The sequence below is a fragment of the Lonchura striata genome, chromosome 12, assembly GCF_046129695.1.
Source record: "Lonchura striata isolate bLonStr1 chromosome 12, bLonStr1.mat, whole genome shotgun sequence".
Lineage (NCBI taxonomy): Eukaryota > Metazoa > Chordata > Aves > Passeriformes > Estrildidae > Lonchura > Lonchura striata.
In genome coordinates this window covers 9,509,332-9,527,202 of record NC_134614.1, presented here as the reverse complement: position 1 = coordinate 9,527,202, position 17,871 = coordinate 9,509,332, and the positions used below count along the sequence as shown (strand labels likewise).

The 17,871-nt window shown below is 48.4% G+C and overlaps 2 protein-coding genes across 3 annotated transcripts in view; one reads left to right on the top strand and one right to left on the bottom strand.

Moving 5' to 3' along the window:
• Window positions 1-1,288: 1,288 nt before the first annotated feature.
• Window positions 1,289-7,566, bottom strand: TNNC1 (troponin C1, slow skeletal and cardiac type). The gene is made up of 6 exons (XM_021533730.3): window positions 7,441-7,566; window positions 4,004-4,034; window positions 3,544-3,690; window positions 2,246-2,360; window positions 2,006-2,142; window positions 1,289-1,462 (listed from the first exon to the last, which is right to left on the bottom strand). The coding sequence occupies exons 1-6, from the start codon at window positions 7,462-7,464 to the stop codon at window positions 1,431-1,433; spliced, it is 486 nt and encodes a 161-aa protein (XP_021389405.1). The 5' UTR covers window positions 7,465-7,566; the 3' UTR covers window positions 1,289-1,430.
• A 4,923-nt stretch (window positions 7,567-12,489) lies between these two features.
• NISCH (nischarin) overlaps window positions 12,490-17,871 on the top strand; it is a 29,459-nt gene continuing 24,077 nt past the window's right edge. The window contains exon 1 of one of the 2 annotated variants that reach the window (XM_021533741.3): window positions 12,490-12,634. In XM_021533741.3, the coding sequence (XP_021389416.3) occupies window positions 12,548-12,634 (87 nt within the window). In that variant the 5' untranslated portion in view covers window positions 12,490-12,547. The remainder of the gene's footprint in view (window positions 12,635-17,871) is intronic. The other variant, XR_004148846.2, reaches the window with a different exon arrangement.

Here is a 17,871-nt window from a genome sequence, read left to right as displayed (position 1 = left end):
GGGAGACTCCTCTGAGTGGGTCAAACAGATGTTTGCATTAGGGCTGTTTCCAAAATACCCTAGGTTTCTAGCTGACAGGTTCATTTTCTTAGTTTTTCTGTTGTTATAAGCCTTGGTTGAGCAAAATACTTAGTGCTGCTTGTCCAGAGGAAAGACACAACCATGTCCTTGCAAACAATCAACCACCTCTCTCATCCCTCTTTTCCCTGAACTGCAATATATCATTATTGCTATAAATGAGATTATGTTGCAGCTGCTTTAGAGTGTTATTGCCACAGAAGTGGGGAAAAAAAAATCTAATTTTGGGAGGAAAGGCAGAAGGACAACCCAGCAGACGTGAGGCACTGACCCAGCAGCGTGGCCACCCAGGGCTGAGGGCAGCATCGCTGGGGCTTGCACCAACACAGTCCCGTGCTTGCCCTGCCAATGTTTATTTTGCTTGGGTAAACGATTGACTTTAGCAACACGACTGCAATGTGTGAGTTGTGCTGGGGCTGTAATTTGATGGGAGGAGGCAGCTATGTGCAGGGAGAGCTGCTAATGCCACAGGAATGCTGTGCTTCCTTGGGATGAGAGGAGACGGTGCTGGGGACAGCGCAGCTCCTTGGCCCTGCTGTCACCCTGTGCCTGGGAGCTGAGAGCCAGAGTCTGGTTGTGCATTTCTCAGTGGCTCAAATTGATGTGATTTGCCAGGGAAAATTGGGTGTCTCATTTTTTGTAGTGAGGCTCCCACCCAGGGCTGCAGGAGGACTATGACTACCTGCCTCCCACTAGGCTGAGAGAGACAGGAAGGAGCATCCAGTCCAGCTCAGGAATGGCTTTTATTCATGTTTCCAAAGCAAATTGAGGTCTTCTTTTGGCATTACAAGGTGCCAGTCAGGCTGGCAGGAAGGAGGAGGCGGTGTACCCTCAGGATAGCCAGGGTGAGAGTAGGGAGGAGAGGGACTGTCCCTGGCACATGGATTTCAGTGATGGCTGAAGGGGGTTTTCATTCATATTTCATTGCTAAAATGCTGCCAGCACTCCAGTTAAACCAGCAGGCACCAGTGCCAGCTTCTGAGTCTCATGGCAGGGTGAGGAGATGGAACATGGCTCCCCACCGTGCACCCATGGCCCTGTTGGATGGACTTTGCCATTGGGCTGGCAGCAGGATACCTCCTTGGAGGCTTAAAGCTCCAGCTGTGATGTCACCTTGCCAGAAGCAGTCCTCAGCAGTGGTTTCATTAATCATGAGTACACAACGTGTGAAGCTGTCACTGAACCTCCAAGGAATGACCAGCTGAGGCACTGGGTATTAACAGGTTTTATTTCCCCCTGGCCGCCCTTCTCAGCACTCAGTCTTCATGCTGGTAGCCAGGGGACTTAGTCAAGGAGATGAGATGCAGGGCTGGAGGGTTTAGGAGATTCAAGCTGTCCATCTGGCCTCAGATTTATTCAACCCCCTTCATAAACTCCAGGAACTCTGCCAAGGGGAAGACATTGGAGACAAGAGTGTGAGGTGAGACCCAAGTGCCCTCACAGCTGCTAAAAGCTTGGCAGCTTTTCCCAGCCCTGACTCCTTTTCCACCCTCACGATATGTGAGAGGCCAAGGGGGGGATGGCTACTCTTCCTCTGACTGTGGTGAGGACTCCTTGTGACTCCTGCTGGAAATGTCACTGGAGCCCAGCCTCACCCTCAGCTGCCACCACATGGTCTGGGCATCATTTTGTCTGCAGCACATTCAAAGATACAGCCCCTTAGAAATGGTGCTTGTGTTAAGGGGGCAGGAGGGGACTGCTGAAAAGTGGCAGTGCTTCAGTGCAGCAAGGGACAGGTGAGGCAGCCCCAGGTCCTTGCTCCCATTTCACGAGTGTAAGAACCCCCTCATCCCTGTGCACACATGCTCCTCTCAGATGTGTGGCCCAGCACTGCCTGCATGAGCTTGTGCTCAACCAAGACCATGGGAGCTACCCAGGGGCATGACCAAGGGCTTGTGACCAAACCACGTGCAAGGAAGAGTCCTACCATCATAGTCAATCCTGCCATCGTTGTTTTTATCCCCATCTTTCATCAGTTCTTCTATGTCATCCTCGGTGATGGTCTCTCCTGTTGCCTGCAGCATGATCTTCAGCTCCTCAAGGTCGATGTAGCCATCAGCATTTCTGTGCCAGGACAGAAGAGCTCAGGACCAGACAGAGCAGCTGGGGAGGGGGCCAGGCTGGCTGCACCCCTCCTCCCCCACCTTGCTGTGCTCATGGCTCTTACTTATCAAACATCCTGAAGAGGTCTGAGAGTTCCTCTTCAGTTTTTCCTTTGCTGTCATCTTTCATACACCGGACCATCATAACCAGGAACTCATCGAAGTCCACAGTGCCACTGCCTGAGGGAAGAATGAGCTTTCTGGGGCCAGCTGGCCAGCACTGGGACCCTGACTGAGCTCCACACTTCTCCATGGGCAGCACCACCAGACTGGCCCACCCAGCTTCCCTGCACAGCCACATGAACTCAGAACCCCAAAACCTTAAGTGGTGATGTTAAACCTATTATTGTTAAAGTTAAAAACAAAGACTGCCATCAGACAGTGCCTCTACAAGTCAAACTGGAAGAATATACAAGGTCTGAAGCCTCAGTCTCTTCTCATACTGGGCTTGAGGAATGCAGGAAAGGGGAGCCCAGCTGGAGCCATCAGCTGGAGCTACGAGGGGTGGACGGGCAATGCCAATGAGGGATCACCCTTCCCTTCAGGAGCCAAGGGCCAAAACTCAGGAGAGTAGCCCTGCAGCAAGAGTCAGCTCTCAGGATGCTGGAATAAGTGACTGAGGCCTTTCTCTGACCTCGTAAGTGAAGTTTTGCCTTTCACAGTCATTTTGCCTTGGCAAAAGTCCTTCTGGAAGCACCAAGGAATGGAAATTCCTGCTATGGAGATACCTGTCCATCTCATTTAGGTATTAATATTGAAAGCTCCAGAAGGCAGGTATTCATGTAGTGTGGTTTTGCACTCACACTATAGTAGTGTTGTTTTCAATTACTCAGATGCTTTCTTTTTTTGCCTGATTTTTAACTGCTTTTTTATTTTCCAGTTACTTAGTGTGGTATTTCTGCCCAAGTGCCTACAGTGGATTTTGTTATGTGTGATCATCAGTACACTGATTTAATCAGTATTGACAGTTAGTTATGTGGGGGTGTGGACAATTGAGCAGTGAGAGACTTTCCTGATGGCAGATTCCTCTAACTGGCATTTCTGAAATGGCAGTTCCTACATTCAGCCTGTATTTTGTTTTTTAAAAGGATCTGTACGATTTCACAGTAACCCCCCCTCAAAATCAGTTCAAGCAGTCTGATCGTTGTAGGAATAAAAAATTCTATAGTTTCTCTTTGCCTAGATATTCCATAAAGGAACTGTGCTGAGGTTTGGTGGGTAAAGTCCTTTGAATTCACAGCAGGTTGCACCCCACAGCTGTGACTGTCCCAGCACAGATCCTGCCAGCACTGCACAGATGGCCCCCACACCCCCAGACGTGGGGATGGTCCTTGAGAGAGTGGAAGAAACCCAAACTTCTCACCATCTTCATCCACCTCATCTATCATCTCCTGCAGCTCCTCAGGGGTGGGGTTCTGCCCCAGCATCCTCATCACCTTCCCCAGCTCCTTGGTGCTGATGCAGCCATCCTCTGCCCCCAGCACGAAGATGTCAAAGGCAGCCTTGAACTCTGGAGAGAGAGGGGAGGGGAGATGTGAGGGGGTCCTGCCCTGCAGCTGGAGCCTGCAGGCAGGGGGCTCATCCCAGGCACAGCCTCCCCTGACTGTGCACCCCAGCAGTGCCCAGGCATGGCACTGAGGGACTCCAGGCACACCACAGAAACTGCCTTCCTAGGAATGCTGATGGATCAAAATCCCTGGGTCATGCCCTGCCTTGGCCAGTGTGGCCAAAGAATTTTCCAGAGCATTATTGCTGAGGCAGGCAGAGCTGCTGGCTGGGGAGCTCTACTTCAGGCTGTGGTGTCAGGTTGAAGATGCACCTACCATTTTTTTGTTCTTCTGTCAGCTGCTCAACCTGTAAGGAAAACACAGACACCAAGTAATTTTAATTTTGCCAGCATCGCTAATTGCTAAAGGACATGTTGTTGGTTCAACAGCCTTTGCCAGGGTCAACTAAACCTCACAAGAAGTAACCTCATGGACTAGGAAATGTACAGCCAGAGGGGTTTTGACACAACAAGTTTTTGTAGTCAAAGAGATTCTTCCCTTTAAAAAAGTTATTCACATCTCCTTTAAAGTAAACATAACCTCTCCAAAGTAGTAGATGCTAATGCATGGCAGAAATAGCCTTTGTACAAGCATGGAAAGACTGCTGGGAAAAGAATATGCCTCTGTCATCCATTTGGGGAGAATTTCTTGTGGCTGGCAGGTTCCACTACAGAATGGCTGCACTGCTGAGGGCTGCTCACATGTGGGCCAATGCCAGATCAGAGATGAGATGAGATGTGCTTGAGAGTTCCCTGGAGAGGGAGAGGTAGACAAGACTATCCCTGGTAGTTGTTTTTCAGGCCTAGATTCAGGAAGCTTAACTGCTCTGCTTCCATCTCAGCCAGTGTTATTACAAAGGTGTCTGGCTCTGAAGGGAGCTGCTATTCCCTTTAGTCTGTTTTGGGAATCTCTGAAGAAATGGCCTGTGGAGCCAACAGGCATTTGCTGACATGGGATGGCAGACTGTTCCCAAACTCTGCCCTAATTCAATCCCCACAGACTGATGGTAGTGGGAGTTTATTAGCATGAATTAATGAAAATAATCAATGAGGAGAGCAAAGGGAAATCAATCAGCTCTGTGTCATACCTGTTTAAGTGCCTTTCTCTCTTTGGCTTCATTCCAGGTACTGCTTAGCTGAACTTGCTGCCCTCACCACCATGTCCAACTGCCCCTTTGGAAGCATCCATGAAAACATCAACTTCTCCTTCCTGTGCTGGTCAACAGCCTCTCTAGATCCAGCCTGGTAGGGACCCATGCCTGCCCTATCTGACCCCACTAAATTCTCCTTGCTGCCACCCCAATGCCAGTGGCCCCCAACACCCATCCCTGCCATGCTGTGTTTGGGCAGGACCCCAAAACCCCGGGTTGTGTCTTTGAGTGAAAACTGATTCTTTTGCCCCGAAGGGCAATGGTTTTGCACAAGCCAGCTGCTTCTTCCTGCTTGCAGCAAGAAGCAGAGAAAATACTTTTCCTTAGCAGGTCAGAGCCTGTGGGAGCAGGCAGAGCATTTTATCCCACTCCCCATGCTCCAGGAGGTGAGGACTTGGCAGAAGCACTAAGGACGGTGGCAGGATTTTTCTCCACTGCTGGAGGAAACCCAAGCCCAGTGTGTTTCTGGTGCTGCTGAAGGCAAGCAGGCAGCTGCTGGCCCTCTGTAGACATTTTTTGGGCAGAGCAAGGGCAGCCACCACCACGATGGCCACAGCCACGTCCTGCTCTGTAACATGACACTCCTGGCGCAGTCGCTATTTATAAGCCTGGGTGAGAGGTGTTGGAGATAAAGATGAGCTCCCTGATTGTTCCCAGGCTTTGGTATTTATCCTTGCAGCCCTTTATCTGGACACTTGTCCCTGGCACTGTTCTAGGCACCACTTAACAGAGCCTAAAAATATTCCCAAAATAGTTTTGTGTTTGCACACCCTTATCTAGGCATGAGTGGGTAAGATGAAAATCCATTGGGTCCTCTGACTGCACGTAGGGGATTTGGCATAAATGTAATATTAATATACGCTATCAACATGCATAAAATACACAGCTATTCCATTTTAAAGCCTCCTTGAGTACTGAAGTGATAGATGTGTATATAAATTAAATGCATTGTTGCTATAGAGTGATATTTTTGTCACAAAAATGTCTCTTGAGATATTCGTAGTTCATTCTGGATGTGGGTGCTGTTTGCTACCTTATTCCTCTTTTCCCTCCACATCATTCCAGGAACAGGTTTTTCTGACTGCAGTGTGGGAAGGCAGGCTCTAAGCTCACAGCACTGCAGCAGCTGTGGTAGTGCCAAATCTGCTGTATTTTGCTTTTAAAAGCTCTTCTCTCCATCCCATGGTTCTGTTGGAAGTCAGGGGAAACTGAAGTTCTTAATTTTTTTCTTCCACAGGTAAATGTTTTCTTTACAGTCTAAATTGAGGGAAATAGAAAACAGCTCCACAAAAGAGCTGTTTGTCTCAGCTGTGCCTGGCTTGGACTTGTTTTGCCTCTGTAAAGGTGCTGGGAGTTAATGCCCAGGACTCAAACCCTACATTTACCTAATTAATGGCTATGTGATCCCTATGCAATGAGGAAAGAGCCTGTACCTTCAGTCACAGAGAACTTATTTAATTAAAAATCTTAATTAGAAAGGCCTGGATTTCCTTTGATTTTACAGGTTCCATTTTTCTCCGTTTTGAAGGTGTTGGTTGGGGGACTCAACCTTTCCTGAACCTTTTCACACTATCAGGGTCACTACAGGGGTTCCATTTCCAAGGTTCAAGGCTGACCAAAGGACAGGGGATGTGTGAGCATTGGGGTTTTTTTTCAGTTACCTACCAAGGATGATATTCCTTCCTTCTAAAAACCTTGCCATAATAATAAGACTGGTATGATGCATTTTTTGTGCTCTTGCTTAAAATCAAACTTGATCAGCTGTATATTTAAGGAGGGAAAAGCACGAAAAAGCTCTTACTGTAAATCCAGTTATGGATGCAATAGCAATCCACACAATCCAGACTCTATTTTCATCCTTAATCCACTTGCACATCTCTGTCTGCCTACGTTACAGAATAATGCAGTGTTCTTATTACAGACCAAATAGTTTGGGTTTACACAGTGAGCACAGTGTGCAGCTGTGGAAGTTAAAATAGCCCAAGGATGCTCCACGTTCCCCAGGGCATAGCTCACATTCTGGATTCTGCACAGCACAGAGCAGGAGCAGCAAAGCAGAGGAGGAGGTTTGGAAATAACTGAGAAAAAAACGAGGGTTTTTTAAAATCTCTCTGAAAAATATTCAGCTAAGAAGGGGGGAACAAAGCAATGGCAGAATTGTAAAGCACCAGAAAGAAGGTGAGTTTTAACCCATAAAAATAATGTTTCTTTTCTGGGAAATCCTCCTCTGCTTTGTCTGGGCTAAAACCAAGAGTCATCTCTTATGCCTTGCAGGTTTTATTGAGATTTATATCTTCACCTAGGAGCCATCTCCCTGCTTTTCAGTGGGGAACCAGGGGGTCATTGTTAAGAGTTTCACACTTTTAAGAGGAGTGTGAAACTTCCAGAGCCATGATAGGGAGAGGTCTGTGTCCTGGATGAGGACGTTGACTAAGAGTTGCTGCCTTATAATTATTTCTCATTTTCATTTCTCACTGAATTATTGGAACCTACAACAAAAATCCTTAGATCCATTTCAGACCCCCCCTCTCCCCAGCCCACAGCCCCGCGGGGAGACACTCACCGCTGCCTTATAAATGTCATCCATGGCTGGGCGAGGGCCGGGGGCTGTCGCGGTCACTCTGCCGGCGCTGCCCCGCGGGCAGGGCTGATATAGGGGGCTGGGGCCAGCCCCGCATGCCCGGCCCCCCAGGAATGCCTGGCCTGCGTGCCTGGGGACGGGGACACCACCGAGCCCGGCGCTGGCACGTCCGGGCCAGCGGCAGCGCCAGCGCCGGCCCCGCTCCGGAGCAGCTGGAGCTTTCCTCGTGACTCTGTTGTGGGATCAAGCCACCGCTTTTGAGCAAGACCTGCCGGAATTGCTGATGTATCGCGGCTCTTGGCTGTCCTGGCTGGAGCCGTGCCATCGTGTCACCTCCACCTCCAGCGTGTTCCCCCTGGGAGCTGCGTTAGAAAGATTATACCGTGCCAGATAGGATCGGGTATTAGAGGAAAGGCACGTGTCCCAAAATATCCCTGTCCAGGAGCAAATGTCCCCCAGGGCAGTGGGAACAGGGGGTCTCAGGGCCCCTCGTCCCCTCTGCTGCGTGTCCCCAAATCCACGGGGGACCTGCAGCTGGGGCCAATGGCCTCGGGAGGGCTTGGGGGGAATGTGCAGTCCCAGTGCCACGGACAGTAGCGTGGAGACACATGGAGCTTTGCCACAGTTTTCTGTTTTCAGCTAGGGCAGCAAAATGTGGGGATCAGCTATCAAAATGGGGGTATCAACCCTGTTTGATTCCAGGGATAATTGCCAGTCCTTTGGGAAGTCATGACTCACTTCACCCAGCCAGCTCGCTGATCTGTCCCCACTGCAAACAGCCAAAATGCACACTCCTGGATTTACTGTGGGTTTACCATAGATTTACCCTGCCACAGTGGAGAGCAAAAAACACCAAAGGCCTCCAAGTGATGAGCAGTTTTCTCAGTGCAGCAAAAAGTGTTTTAATCCACAGCAAACAAACCTGTCTTTTCAATGATTCAGGACTCCCTCTTGTGTCCAGAGGGGCTACAGATGGCTCTGGCACCACAGGGTGGCAAGGTCTCACCTCCAGCTGGCTCATGTCAAAATTAGTTTGCAAAATTAAAAATAAAATTAATGCAACTGCTAGTTTTCATCTTTACTACAAATCCACCTTTAAGAAGAATCATGCTGCATGGAAAAACCTGCAGTCCCTGTGGAATGCCCAAGCCAAAGCAACATTAACCAGGTGGTGTCAGCACAAAGTGGGGATGCAGGTGAGCACAAAGCCATCCCCACATCGTATTCTCCCAGGTTTTGAGTCCTGAAAGATTAAATCACTACAGAGCCTGATAGGAACTGTGGTCTTGTGGGCACCTGCTGGCCTTGATTTTCCCAGGCTTCAGCCCAGCCCTGCCTCTGCTCAGCATAGGCGTAGCAGATGGAATAAAAGGGAAAATTGTTACATTTTTTGAAGCAGTTAGTCTTACTAATTTGAATGTATTTAATATTTTGGTTGCCTTTAACACACGGAAGTCAGAAACAGCAGCAGAGGGAAGTAGTTTTGTTAAAGGAGCCTGTTCTTAGGCGAGAGCACAGGCTGGGATGGGAGACCTGCTGTTCCCCAGAACCAAACCACCCCCCAAAACCTCGTGGGCAACCCCAGAGAGACCTTCCCAATGAACCGCTGCCCCGAGGCAAGCCCCAGCCCCTGACTGCTTCTCTGGCCTTGGGATTCACTGCAGGTGGCAGGTGCCAGCTCTGGGCACTAGCAGGCTCCAGGACAGGGGCTGAGGAATCACGGCTGGCCCTGTCCCTCCATCCTGGGAAGTGATGGCTCTGAGTCACCCTGAAAACAGCCCCTGGGATGTGTCAGAATATATTTAGGGTCAATGTAGCGCAGGAGAGACAGCTCCAACATTGCCTTTAAAAGGTCTGCTGGGGAGAGCTGGGGTGAAATTCAGGCTGGGATGTTGGAGGAAGGGTCTCTGTGTGCTCAGAGAGGGGAAATTTGGGCTGCTGCCACCCTACTGGCATGGGAAAGCTGCACTTCTGTGAACATCTGATGGAGGCAGAGACTTACAAACCAGAGCTGAGCCCAGAGGAAAGGATGAAATCCCATCTGGCAGCGGAGGGAGGTGATGTTCCTCCCGGGGAAGGAGGCGCAGGCGAGTGGCGTTGTGCCAACCCCTGCCTCCCCGCCGGCTGCCTGGAGACAAAGCTTCCAGCATCCCCTGGCTCTCCGAAGTTGTTTGCTTACAAAAGGATTGGGAATTGGGGTTTTGTAGGGAAACCCAAAGCCTCTGCCATGCAAAGCACAGGAAGGAGCTACTGCAGGTATGGGCTGTTCTGAGGGAAAACCACCCTCTCCTGCTGCTTCCTGTGCCTCCTCACCTGAGCCCCGTGGCAGACAGGGAGTGTGGCTATCCACAGCCCGAGGAGGCTGCCAGCACAAGTGCCTTAAATCTGGGTACAGCTGGCCCGGTGACACACCAGCTCTCACTGGGGTCAGGTACAGACTGCTAGCTCCAGCTGCATCCTGACATGCTGTCCCACTTGTCAGTCCCTCCAAGCTACCAAGACAACTGGGAAGCTTTACTTGGCTTTTTTCCTCCAAAACTTCATTTCAGGTTCTCATTTCCAAGCTGCTGTAACCCACTGCAAAACTAGCAGAGGCATTCTTGACATCAAATGTAAAGAAATAAAGGACAGAAGCTCAACTAAATTGCAATTTTATTTGAGATTAGGGATGTTTACAGGGCTCCTTTGGCTGTGTCATGGCTCCAAACTGCAGCAAAATGCTCCATATCCCCCTTCCCTGCCTTGGGCACATGGCCCTGAGAGTCCAGACCCAGCAACAGCAGAATTATTTAATGTACTCTTTCCTAAACACTACTTGGAATATTTTAGCTGAAGGAGAACCCATTTTCCCCCTTCCATAGGCACATTGCTCCTCTCCTCTGTGAGCCAGGACAGGGCTGTCACACCATGAGCCGCTGCTGTGCCTGCAGGCAGGAACTGCTTCAGGAGGAGACGGGCACTGATCAAACCCGACAGCCGGGCTGCAAATTTTTATTTAATTAAGGAGATGGGACATTCAGAGGAAGCTTAATTAAAGTTGCTCTCCAAACCCACTTACTATCTCATGAAGAGGCTGAGCTCAGCAGCAGTTCCTGATGCTGGGATAGCATTAGAAAATCCCTGTTGGGCTGCCTGTACTCTCTGTCTTTTGTCCTTTTGCACATCATCCTTCAGCTTCATCCTGACCAAGGAAAAACATTTTTCAGTGAGAAACACCCCAAAATGAGTTTTTCCAGTTCTTTTTGCAGTGGTGTGTTTGCTCATCTGCCACTGCAGTTCTGATGGCATCTGTGAGACACCAGCATTGCCCCTGCAGCTCCTCACATCCAGCCAGGGCATTTGCACTTCATGACACCATGCTGAGCTAATTGCATCTTCTCTTAGGTAGCATAAGGAAGGGCAGGCAGATGCTGCTTTCATTCTGCTGGAAAGTACTTTTTAACAAAATCTCCTTGATTTGACAGTCCAAAACATAATCCTTCTGTGTGTAATGTAGCACAGAGTATATTTCAAAGCCTTGATGGATGCTTGATGCATCCTTCTGCCAAAACATAATCTTTCTAGATAACCTCTCAATTTTAATACACTCAGATACTCCAAAAGAAACTCATTATATCCTCTCTCCTGCAATTTTCTGTTCCTGGTGAGGCAGGAACAGAACAGGCATTCTGAGCCTGTCAGAAAGGTTGCCATAGTATGACTTCCCCTCAGGGCAGCTCAGGTTCAGCTCAAGGGAAAAGGCTGAGGAGAGTTTGCTTGCCATCTTTTAGATTCTCCACTTCTGTTACAAATTCTTGGCAAGATCTTTTAGCGTGTTCAGGCTTGAAACACTTCCCCATGCTGAGCAGGACAGTGAAAGTGAAGTCCATGCTGTCAGTAAATCACCCCAAACAGCACCCCGAGTTCACTCTGGGCTTATTCCTGAGGTCTGGCCCATCAGCCCAGCTCCTCAGCACTGTTTTTGGGGTGGCACCAGGCAGCTCAGTCACACAACCACTGAGGTGGCACCTCAGCCTGGTGTGGCAGTGTCCAAGCCTCCAGGAGCCCTTGGTGGCTACAGATGTGCACCACAGGCTGCCAGCAGCTGGGACAGGGTCACAGCTCCAACACTGGGAGGGGGCTCAGCCCTTGGCAGCTCCACACTAGAGGGACTGGACTGGATTGCCCGCACTGGATTGGACAGGGTTGGATTCATTGGATTGTACTGGATTGCACTGCATTGCCCTGTATTGGATGGGACAGCAGTGGATTGCATTGGATTGGATTCATTGGATTGCACTGGATTGGATTGGATTGGATTCCATTGGATTGGATTCTATTCCATTGGATTCCATTGGATTGCACTGGACCGGATCTATTCCACTGGATTCCATTGCATTCCATTGGATTGCATTGTATTAGATTCTATTCCACTGGTTTCCATTAGATTGCATTGGACTGGAGTCTATTCCACTGGATTCCACTGGATTGCATTGGACTGGATTCTATTCCACTGGCCTCCATTGGATTCCATTGGACTCCACTGGACTCCATTGGACTCCATGATTGCATTGGATTGCACTGGATTGGATCGCATTGGCAATTGGATTGCATTGGACTGGATTGGATTCTGTCGGACTCCATTGCATTGAATTGGATTCTATTCCACTGGCCTCCATCGGATTGCACTGGACTGGGTTCGATTCCACAGCCCTGCGTTGGACTGGATTCCATTTATTCCATTGATTCCATGAATTCCATGGATTCCACTGATTCCATTGATTCCATTGCTCTCCATTGGATCGCACCGCACCGCACTGCGCGACGCCCCCTGAGCACAGCCAGCGCGCATGCGCGTCCAGACAGCGAGACCCCGCCCCCGCGGGCCAAGCCCCGCCCCCGTACCGGGCCCGCCTCAGGCCCCGCCCCGGCCGGGCCCCGCCCCCTGCGCCCTTAAAGGGGCGCGGGCGGAGCGCGCCGCGCCCTGAGGGCGGCGAGCCAAGATGGCGGCGGCGGCAGCGCGGGCCGGGCGGGCGGCGGCGGCGGGCGGCGGCGGCCGCGGGGGAGCCGTGACGGCCTGAGCGGCCGCGCCCGGCGCTTCTCCGGCGACATGGAGGCGGCGGCGGGAGGCGAGGACGGCGAGGAGCCCCCGCGGGAGGCCCGAGTGCTGGGCTCGGAGCTGGTGGAGACATACACGGTGCGGAGCGGGGAGGCCGTGCGGGATGGGGGCAGCGGGCCCGGCGCTCCAGCCGTGCCGGGGGAGCGAGCGAGGCCGGGCTCGGAGCCGGGCTCGGAGCCGGGCTCGGAGCCGGGCTCGGTGCCGGGCTCGGAGCCGGGCTCGGTGCCGGGCTCGGAGCCGGGCTCAGAGCCGGGCTCGGTGCCGGGCTCGGTGCCGGGCTCGGTGCCGGGCTCGGTGCCGGGCTCGGAGCCGGGCTCGGAGCCGGGCTCGGAGCCGGGCTGCTCCGGCAGCTGTGCCCGGCCGGAGCTGTGCCCACGCTGAGGACGGAGCGCATTTGGCACAAGTTTCCGAGGGGCTTCGGGGCTCGGAGCCGGTGGGAGCGGGGCTGCGCCGGGAGCGGCGGCCCCGAGCCCCGGGTAGCCCTGGTCCTCTGGGAGAGGCGGCGGCTCCGGGTCGTGTTCTTGCCCGTATATTTCTATGTGTATGTGCGTATGTTTATGGAAGATTGCTGTCGCGTAAACGTAGCTTTCAAAGCTGGACTAAACAAAGCAGAAAATCTTTCCTTCGCGTGGAAGTATCATAAAAAACCCGTCTGATCTTATTTCCAGAGGAAATCAGATGATTTAGGATATGCAGTTTTTCTTTTACCCCATCAAAAAAAAAAAAAAAAAAAATTGCCAGCAGCGTTTTAATTTCGGGAAGGAGTGAAGGAAGCTTTTGATATATAACTTGTTTTTCATCTGGTTGCATTCTACCAAGAGTTAATTGGTCTGTTTTTTCAGGAAGAAGCTCATCCTAGAACAAACCTCAGTATAATTGCAGATAGAAAAATGCCTCGAGCACACCACCCTTTAGTTATATAACTAAAAAATATTTTCTCCTTCTGCCTTATTTTAGTGTGATTTGAAAGACCTTTTTTCGGCAGAATGCTCATGGATGACAGACTTCCTGCTGTGGGAAATAAAAGGGAAAGGGGTGCAATGGTTTAGAAAGACAGTATTTGGAAAGTTGTGTGATGGATACAAGTAATACTTGATGCTTCTGCCCCTGTAAATGTATCCAGGGAAAACAGAGCAACAGGAGAGTGGTTTCTGAGTTGTTAATAGGACAGAGTTTTATGCAGGTGTGTCACATGAAGAGCCTGACTCCTTCCCAGGTGATGACTATTAGAACACGATTGTGGGAATGACTTTCAAGTGGCGAGTTGCCATGTTTACAGGCAAAAATGTGTGGAGCGTTTGGTGCAAGCTTGAAATGAATTTTTGAGAAGTGCCTGAGCTCATTCTCTTAGTTGCATGATGTGTATTGTCACTGCTGTTGAGATGTTACTGGGGGATGTGTTAGGATGTGGTTCAACCCTCAGTCAGCCGAGAGGCACAGTGAGACCTGTGGCTTGGGGACTAGAAACTTCCATGTCAGGTGTGAACCCAGGCTCAGTAGTTCTGGTGTTGAGAATTTCAATCAGTATTATGCAATACCAGTGAATGAGAAAATCAGGTGCATTCAGTTGACAAAATGCCAGTGTCATCTGCCCCTTTATCCCTCTGGAAGTTATGGTGCAGGAGGTGAAAGGAGCTCCTTTGCTGCTTCAGCCTGCAAACAGGTGCTGTGCTAGGGCCACCCTCGGGTAACACCATTAATGCTCTCGACTGAGCTGGAGTTCAGGTGTGTGACTCTGCAGGTGGTGTTCATCTGATCAACTCATAATTGAGGATAACGTTTTAAGCTGCTGCAGCTAAGCTCAAGGAAGTTTATTTTTTCAAAACCAGATTTCTTTCTTTAGTGGTTATGAAAATACGATGCTACTTTAATGCCATTTTTCTTGGGAGCTTTAAATGTACAGTGTATGAAAGACAGGATTTACCAGTATTTGCTCCTACTTTGATTCTCTTGATTCTCTTTGAAGGCATGTTGGCACTAAGCTTGCCTGTGTGTAAACCTCCTGAAGCTGTTAGCTGTTGTCCCTCCAAGGCTTCTTGTCAGTTTTTATGAGATAGGCCCAAGCCATTAGAAATGTGGGAATAGATCTTTAAATGAAAGCAGAAGTTTTACAAAATTCATCACAGGCTGAAACGTTTTTGAAATAAAATAGCATGTGTTTAGTGTTCATGATTAGTTGAGTGATGCTTAAGGCTATGACAGAGACCTGCACCAGGACAGAGATTGTTAAATGGTGTAAAAGTCAGCCAAATTTGGTAGAAGTAAGAAAGAAAATACAGCTGTAGCAACCTGCATCTTCCATGCATGGCAACGTCCATTCCATGTAGGCTAGTGGCAGTGATCCTATCTACATGCTTGTTTTTAAAAGATTTTTCTTGTGGCATATGAGCTTCCTGTTGCACTCTGTATTTCAGAGCTCAGTCTCAATAGAAAGGGGCTGTCATGACATCCATTTGACAGCTGTGCTATCAGATCCTGTAGAATATATCAGGGAGGCCCACAGTTCTGTGTAATGTTAAAGGTACTTTCAAAACCATGATTCTTGTTGGAGTGTTTAGCATGAAAGGCAAGGTATGGGTAAATCCAGCAGGAAAAATGCTGCACTGGTTGATTTGTTTTCTGTTGGGTTAGTAAGCTGTGAGCATTTCTACAGGGTGTTTCTCCTGGGTGTGCTGGTCCAGCTGATGCTACTGAAGACTGGTTTTATGTAGAAGGCCTCAAGGCTGTCAGTGCTGCATTTGTTTCCTGCTATGCATTTGTTTAGCCTAAAATTGCCTTCCTGCTTTTCCTGGTTTTTGCAGCTGTTTTTAACATAAATACTAACTTTGATATTTAAGGAAATACTGTTGCTTCCTCGAATGGGTGTAAACTGAGGCAGGAGGAGGAGATGTGGCTGCATCACTGCTCTGGAATTTGGAACCTCCTGGCTGTAGTCACACCTGTGTCCCAGGCTTCCTGTGGAGAGCTCTGTCATTTAAGTGTTGGGTTGTTATTTGGTTTTTTTACCGTGCTGAAGCATGTGCAGTGGGATGAGACACAATGTAGAAATGCCAGTTCTCCATGTAAAGCGAGGTAGGCAGGTTTTTGTATTGTATGGGAAGTGAACAAAAGGCAGTCTGGAATCACTGTTGTTCATTTAATATCTGGTTTAAATATGTTTAGTAGGTCTTTCACCCCTCAGTATTTAGGAAGATGAAGGGATGCTGTTTGGTGATGTGGGCTCTTAACTGCAAAGAACTTGTAGTGTCTTGCTAGAAAATAAAAAAATATATAACACTGCAAATATGCCAAACACTTTACAAAGTTGAATGTAACCAAAGAACTGATCTATAGAAAGATGGACAAAACTTTTTATGCAGAAGGGTTTGGTAGAGACAGTTGGAGGAGGAAATCCTGTGAACGTGAAAGGTTTTGTGTTTTAGCTCAATAGAAGTGCACTTTGTGGCGTAAGGATGGGTGGGGATTTCACATGGTGTATTTATTTATGTCTTCAAGAAAGTGCAGAGTGAGGATGTCATCATCTATCCATGTATTCCTTTAGCACTTGGTGTGAGAGGCAGCCCTTGGAGAATGTTAACTTCAGCTGTCAGCCTTGTCATATTAGTGCACTCAAAATTTGTTGGTGATGAACTTAAGCTCCAAAACCAGTAAAATATCTAAAGGTATCTTTTAAAATTTAAAATTATTTATTTCTATATTAAGGCAAGTCTTAATATGCACATCAGCTGTTGCATTTATATATTTATTCTTCAAGATAATGGCAGCTTGTGGATTGATGTGAAATCAGTTGCTGTCTCTGCAGAATGATGCTGTTTGGGGGGTTAATATGCACTGCCTGCTCTGGCTGCCTTCTAGATGAGAAATGCTACGGCTTTTTAAAAACTTAAGGAATTGTATCAGTGTGTGCAAACACTTTAACAGGTACTTTCCCAACTAGACTGTCCATTTCACTAAGTGCTATGTTTCTAGAAGTGGTCAGTGCTTGCCATTTCAGTAAAAGGTTATTAAACCTTTATTACAAATTTACTCTGTGTTTTATACAGGGAGGAGGGGTTTCCTTGCTCACCTGGTGAGTTGTCAGTTGGGACATGTGGAGTTACTGACTTTCCAGTGTCTAATCTTAGGTTTCATGCCTTGTGCACTCATTGTGCATTACATTTAGATGTGCTGCTTGCTTGCTTGCTTGCTTGCTCTGCCATAGTTTAGCACAGTCAGCTTTCCAAAAAAATTGATATTTTTATTATGGCTTATAAATGTAGTACTTCTTCTAAGTTTTGTTTCTTTGAGTCTCTCCTTGCTTTTCTCAAGTTATGAGGTGCTTTTGAATGCTGGTGTTATTTCTGTTCTGATTTGTCACCAGCATAGTGATTAATCCTGATCTGCTGTTTCCCAACACAACATGACAGGAAAACAGGCACAGGCCTTAATTGAGTCCATAATTCTGTGTGGGCATTCTTCTGTGTTTTCAGTGCTCATCCCAGCACTGATGTGTCACTCACTGCCTGCACTAGTCAGACATCTTGGTTTGGTTCTCTGTAGAGCTTGGGATTTGTTCAGTGAGCCAGTGTCAGATGCTTACAAAAATAAAACTGGCATGAACTGTAGCTCATCTTTGAAAATGCAGGTGGTATTCTATTTAATGTTTGACATTGTGCTGCTCTGTACTTGCAGTAAGTGAAAACTGATCTTTTATGTAACAGATTGAAACTGTTGATGCTTTTTGTTTTCTCAAGTGGGTTTAGCAACTAGATGTGTATCATCCTCATAGCAGCTATGAGTCAGCTCTGGGTGATCTGTGGAAGTGAGCAAGTTCTCGACTGTATTAAATGGTTTCAAGATTTGATTACAAGTTGGTGTTTTCCCCAAAGAGTATTGTTGGACTGGCTGATATAGTTTATTTAATTTGTTGTATTCAAGTAGCTGTGGAACTAGTTTTGCGGAGCCTTGTTTGTTTTCTTATTGTGTTTTAGCTTGTACCTTTAACATGTCTTTGGGATGGCTCAATCTCAGGTAGGCTAAGTTTCCTGCAAAACTGTTCAGTCTAGAAAGTAACCTAGAATGAAAACATTTGTTTGGCTAAAAATACTTATTTTTGTATTAGGAGATGTTGGGTTGCTTTAGGTAATTGTAGTGATTATTTGGGCACAGTAACTCTTCAGGAAGATGTCTTGTGTGCTTTACCCAAAATGAATAAAATGGCATCCACCCAACCAAAGGATTTGTTCTGTTTTCTCAAGGGTTAAGCTCCAGATTTCTGCTTAACTGAAGTGACAGCAGGATGCTTGCCAAGTTCCTCTGCCCATTGTGGAACTTGG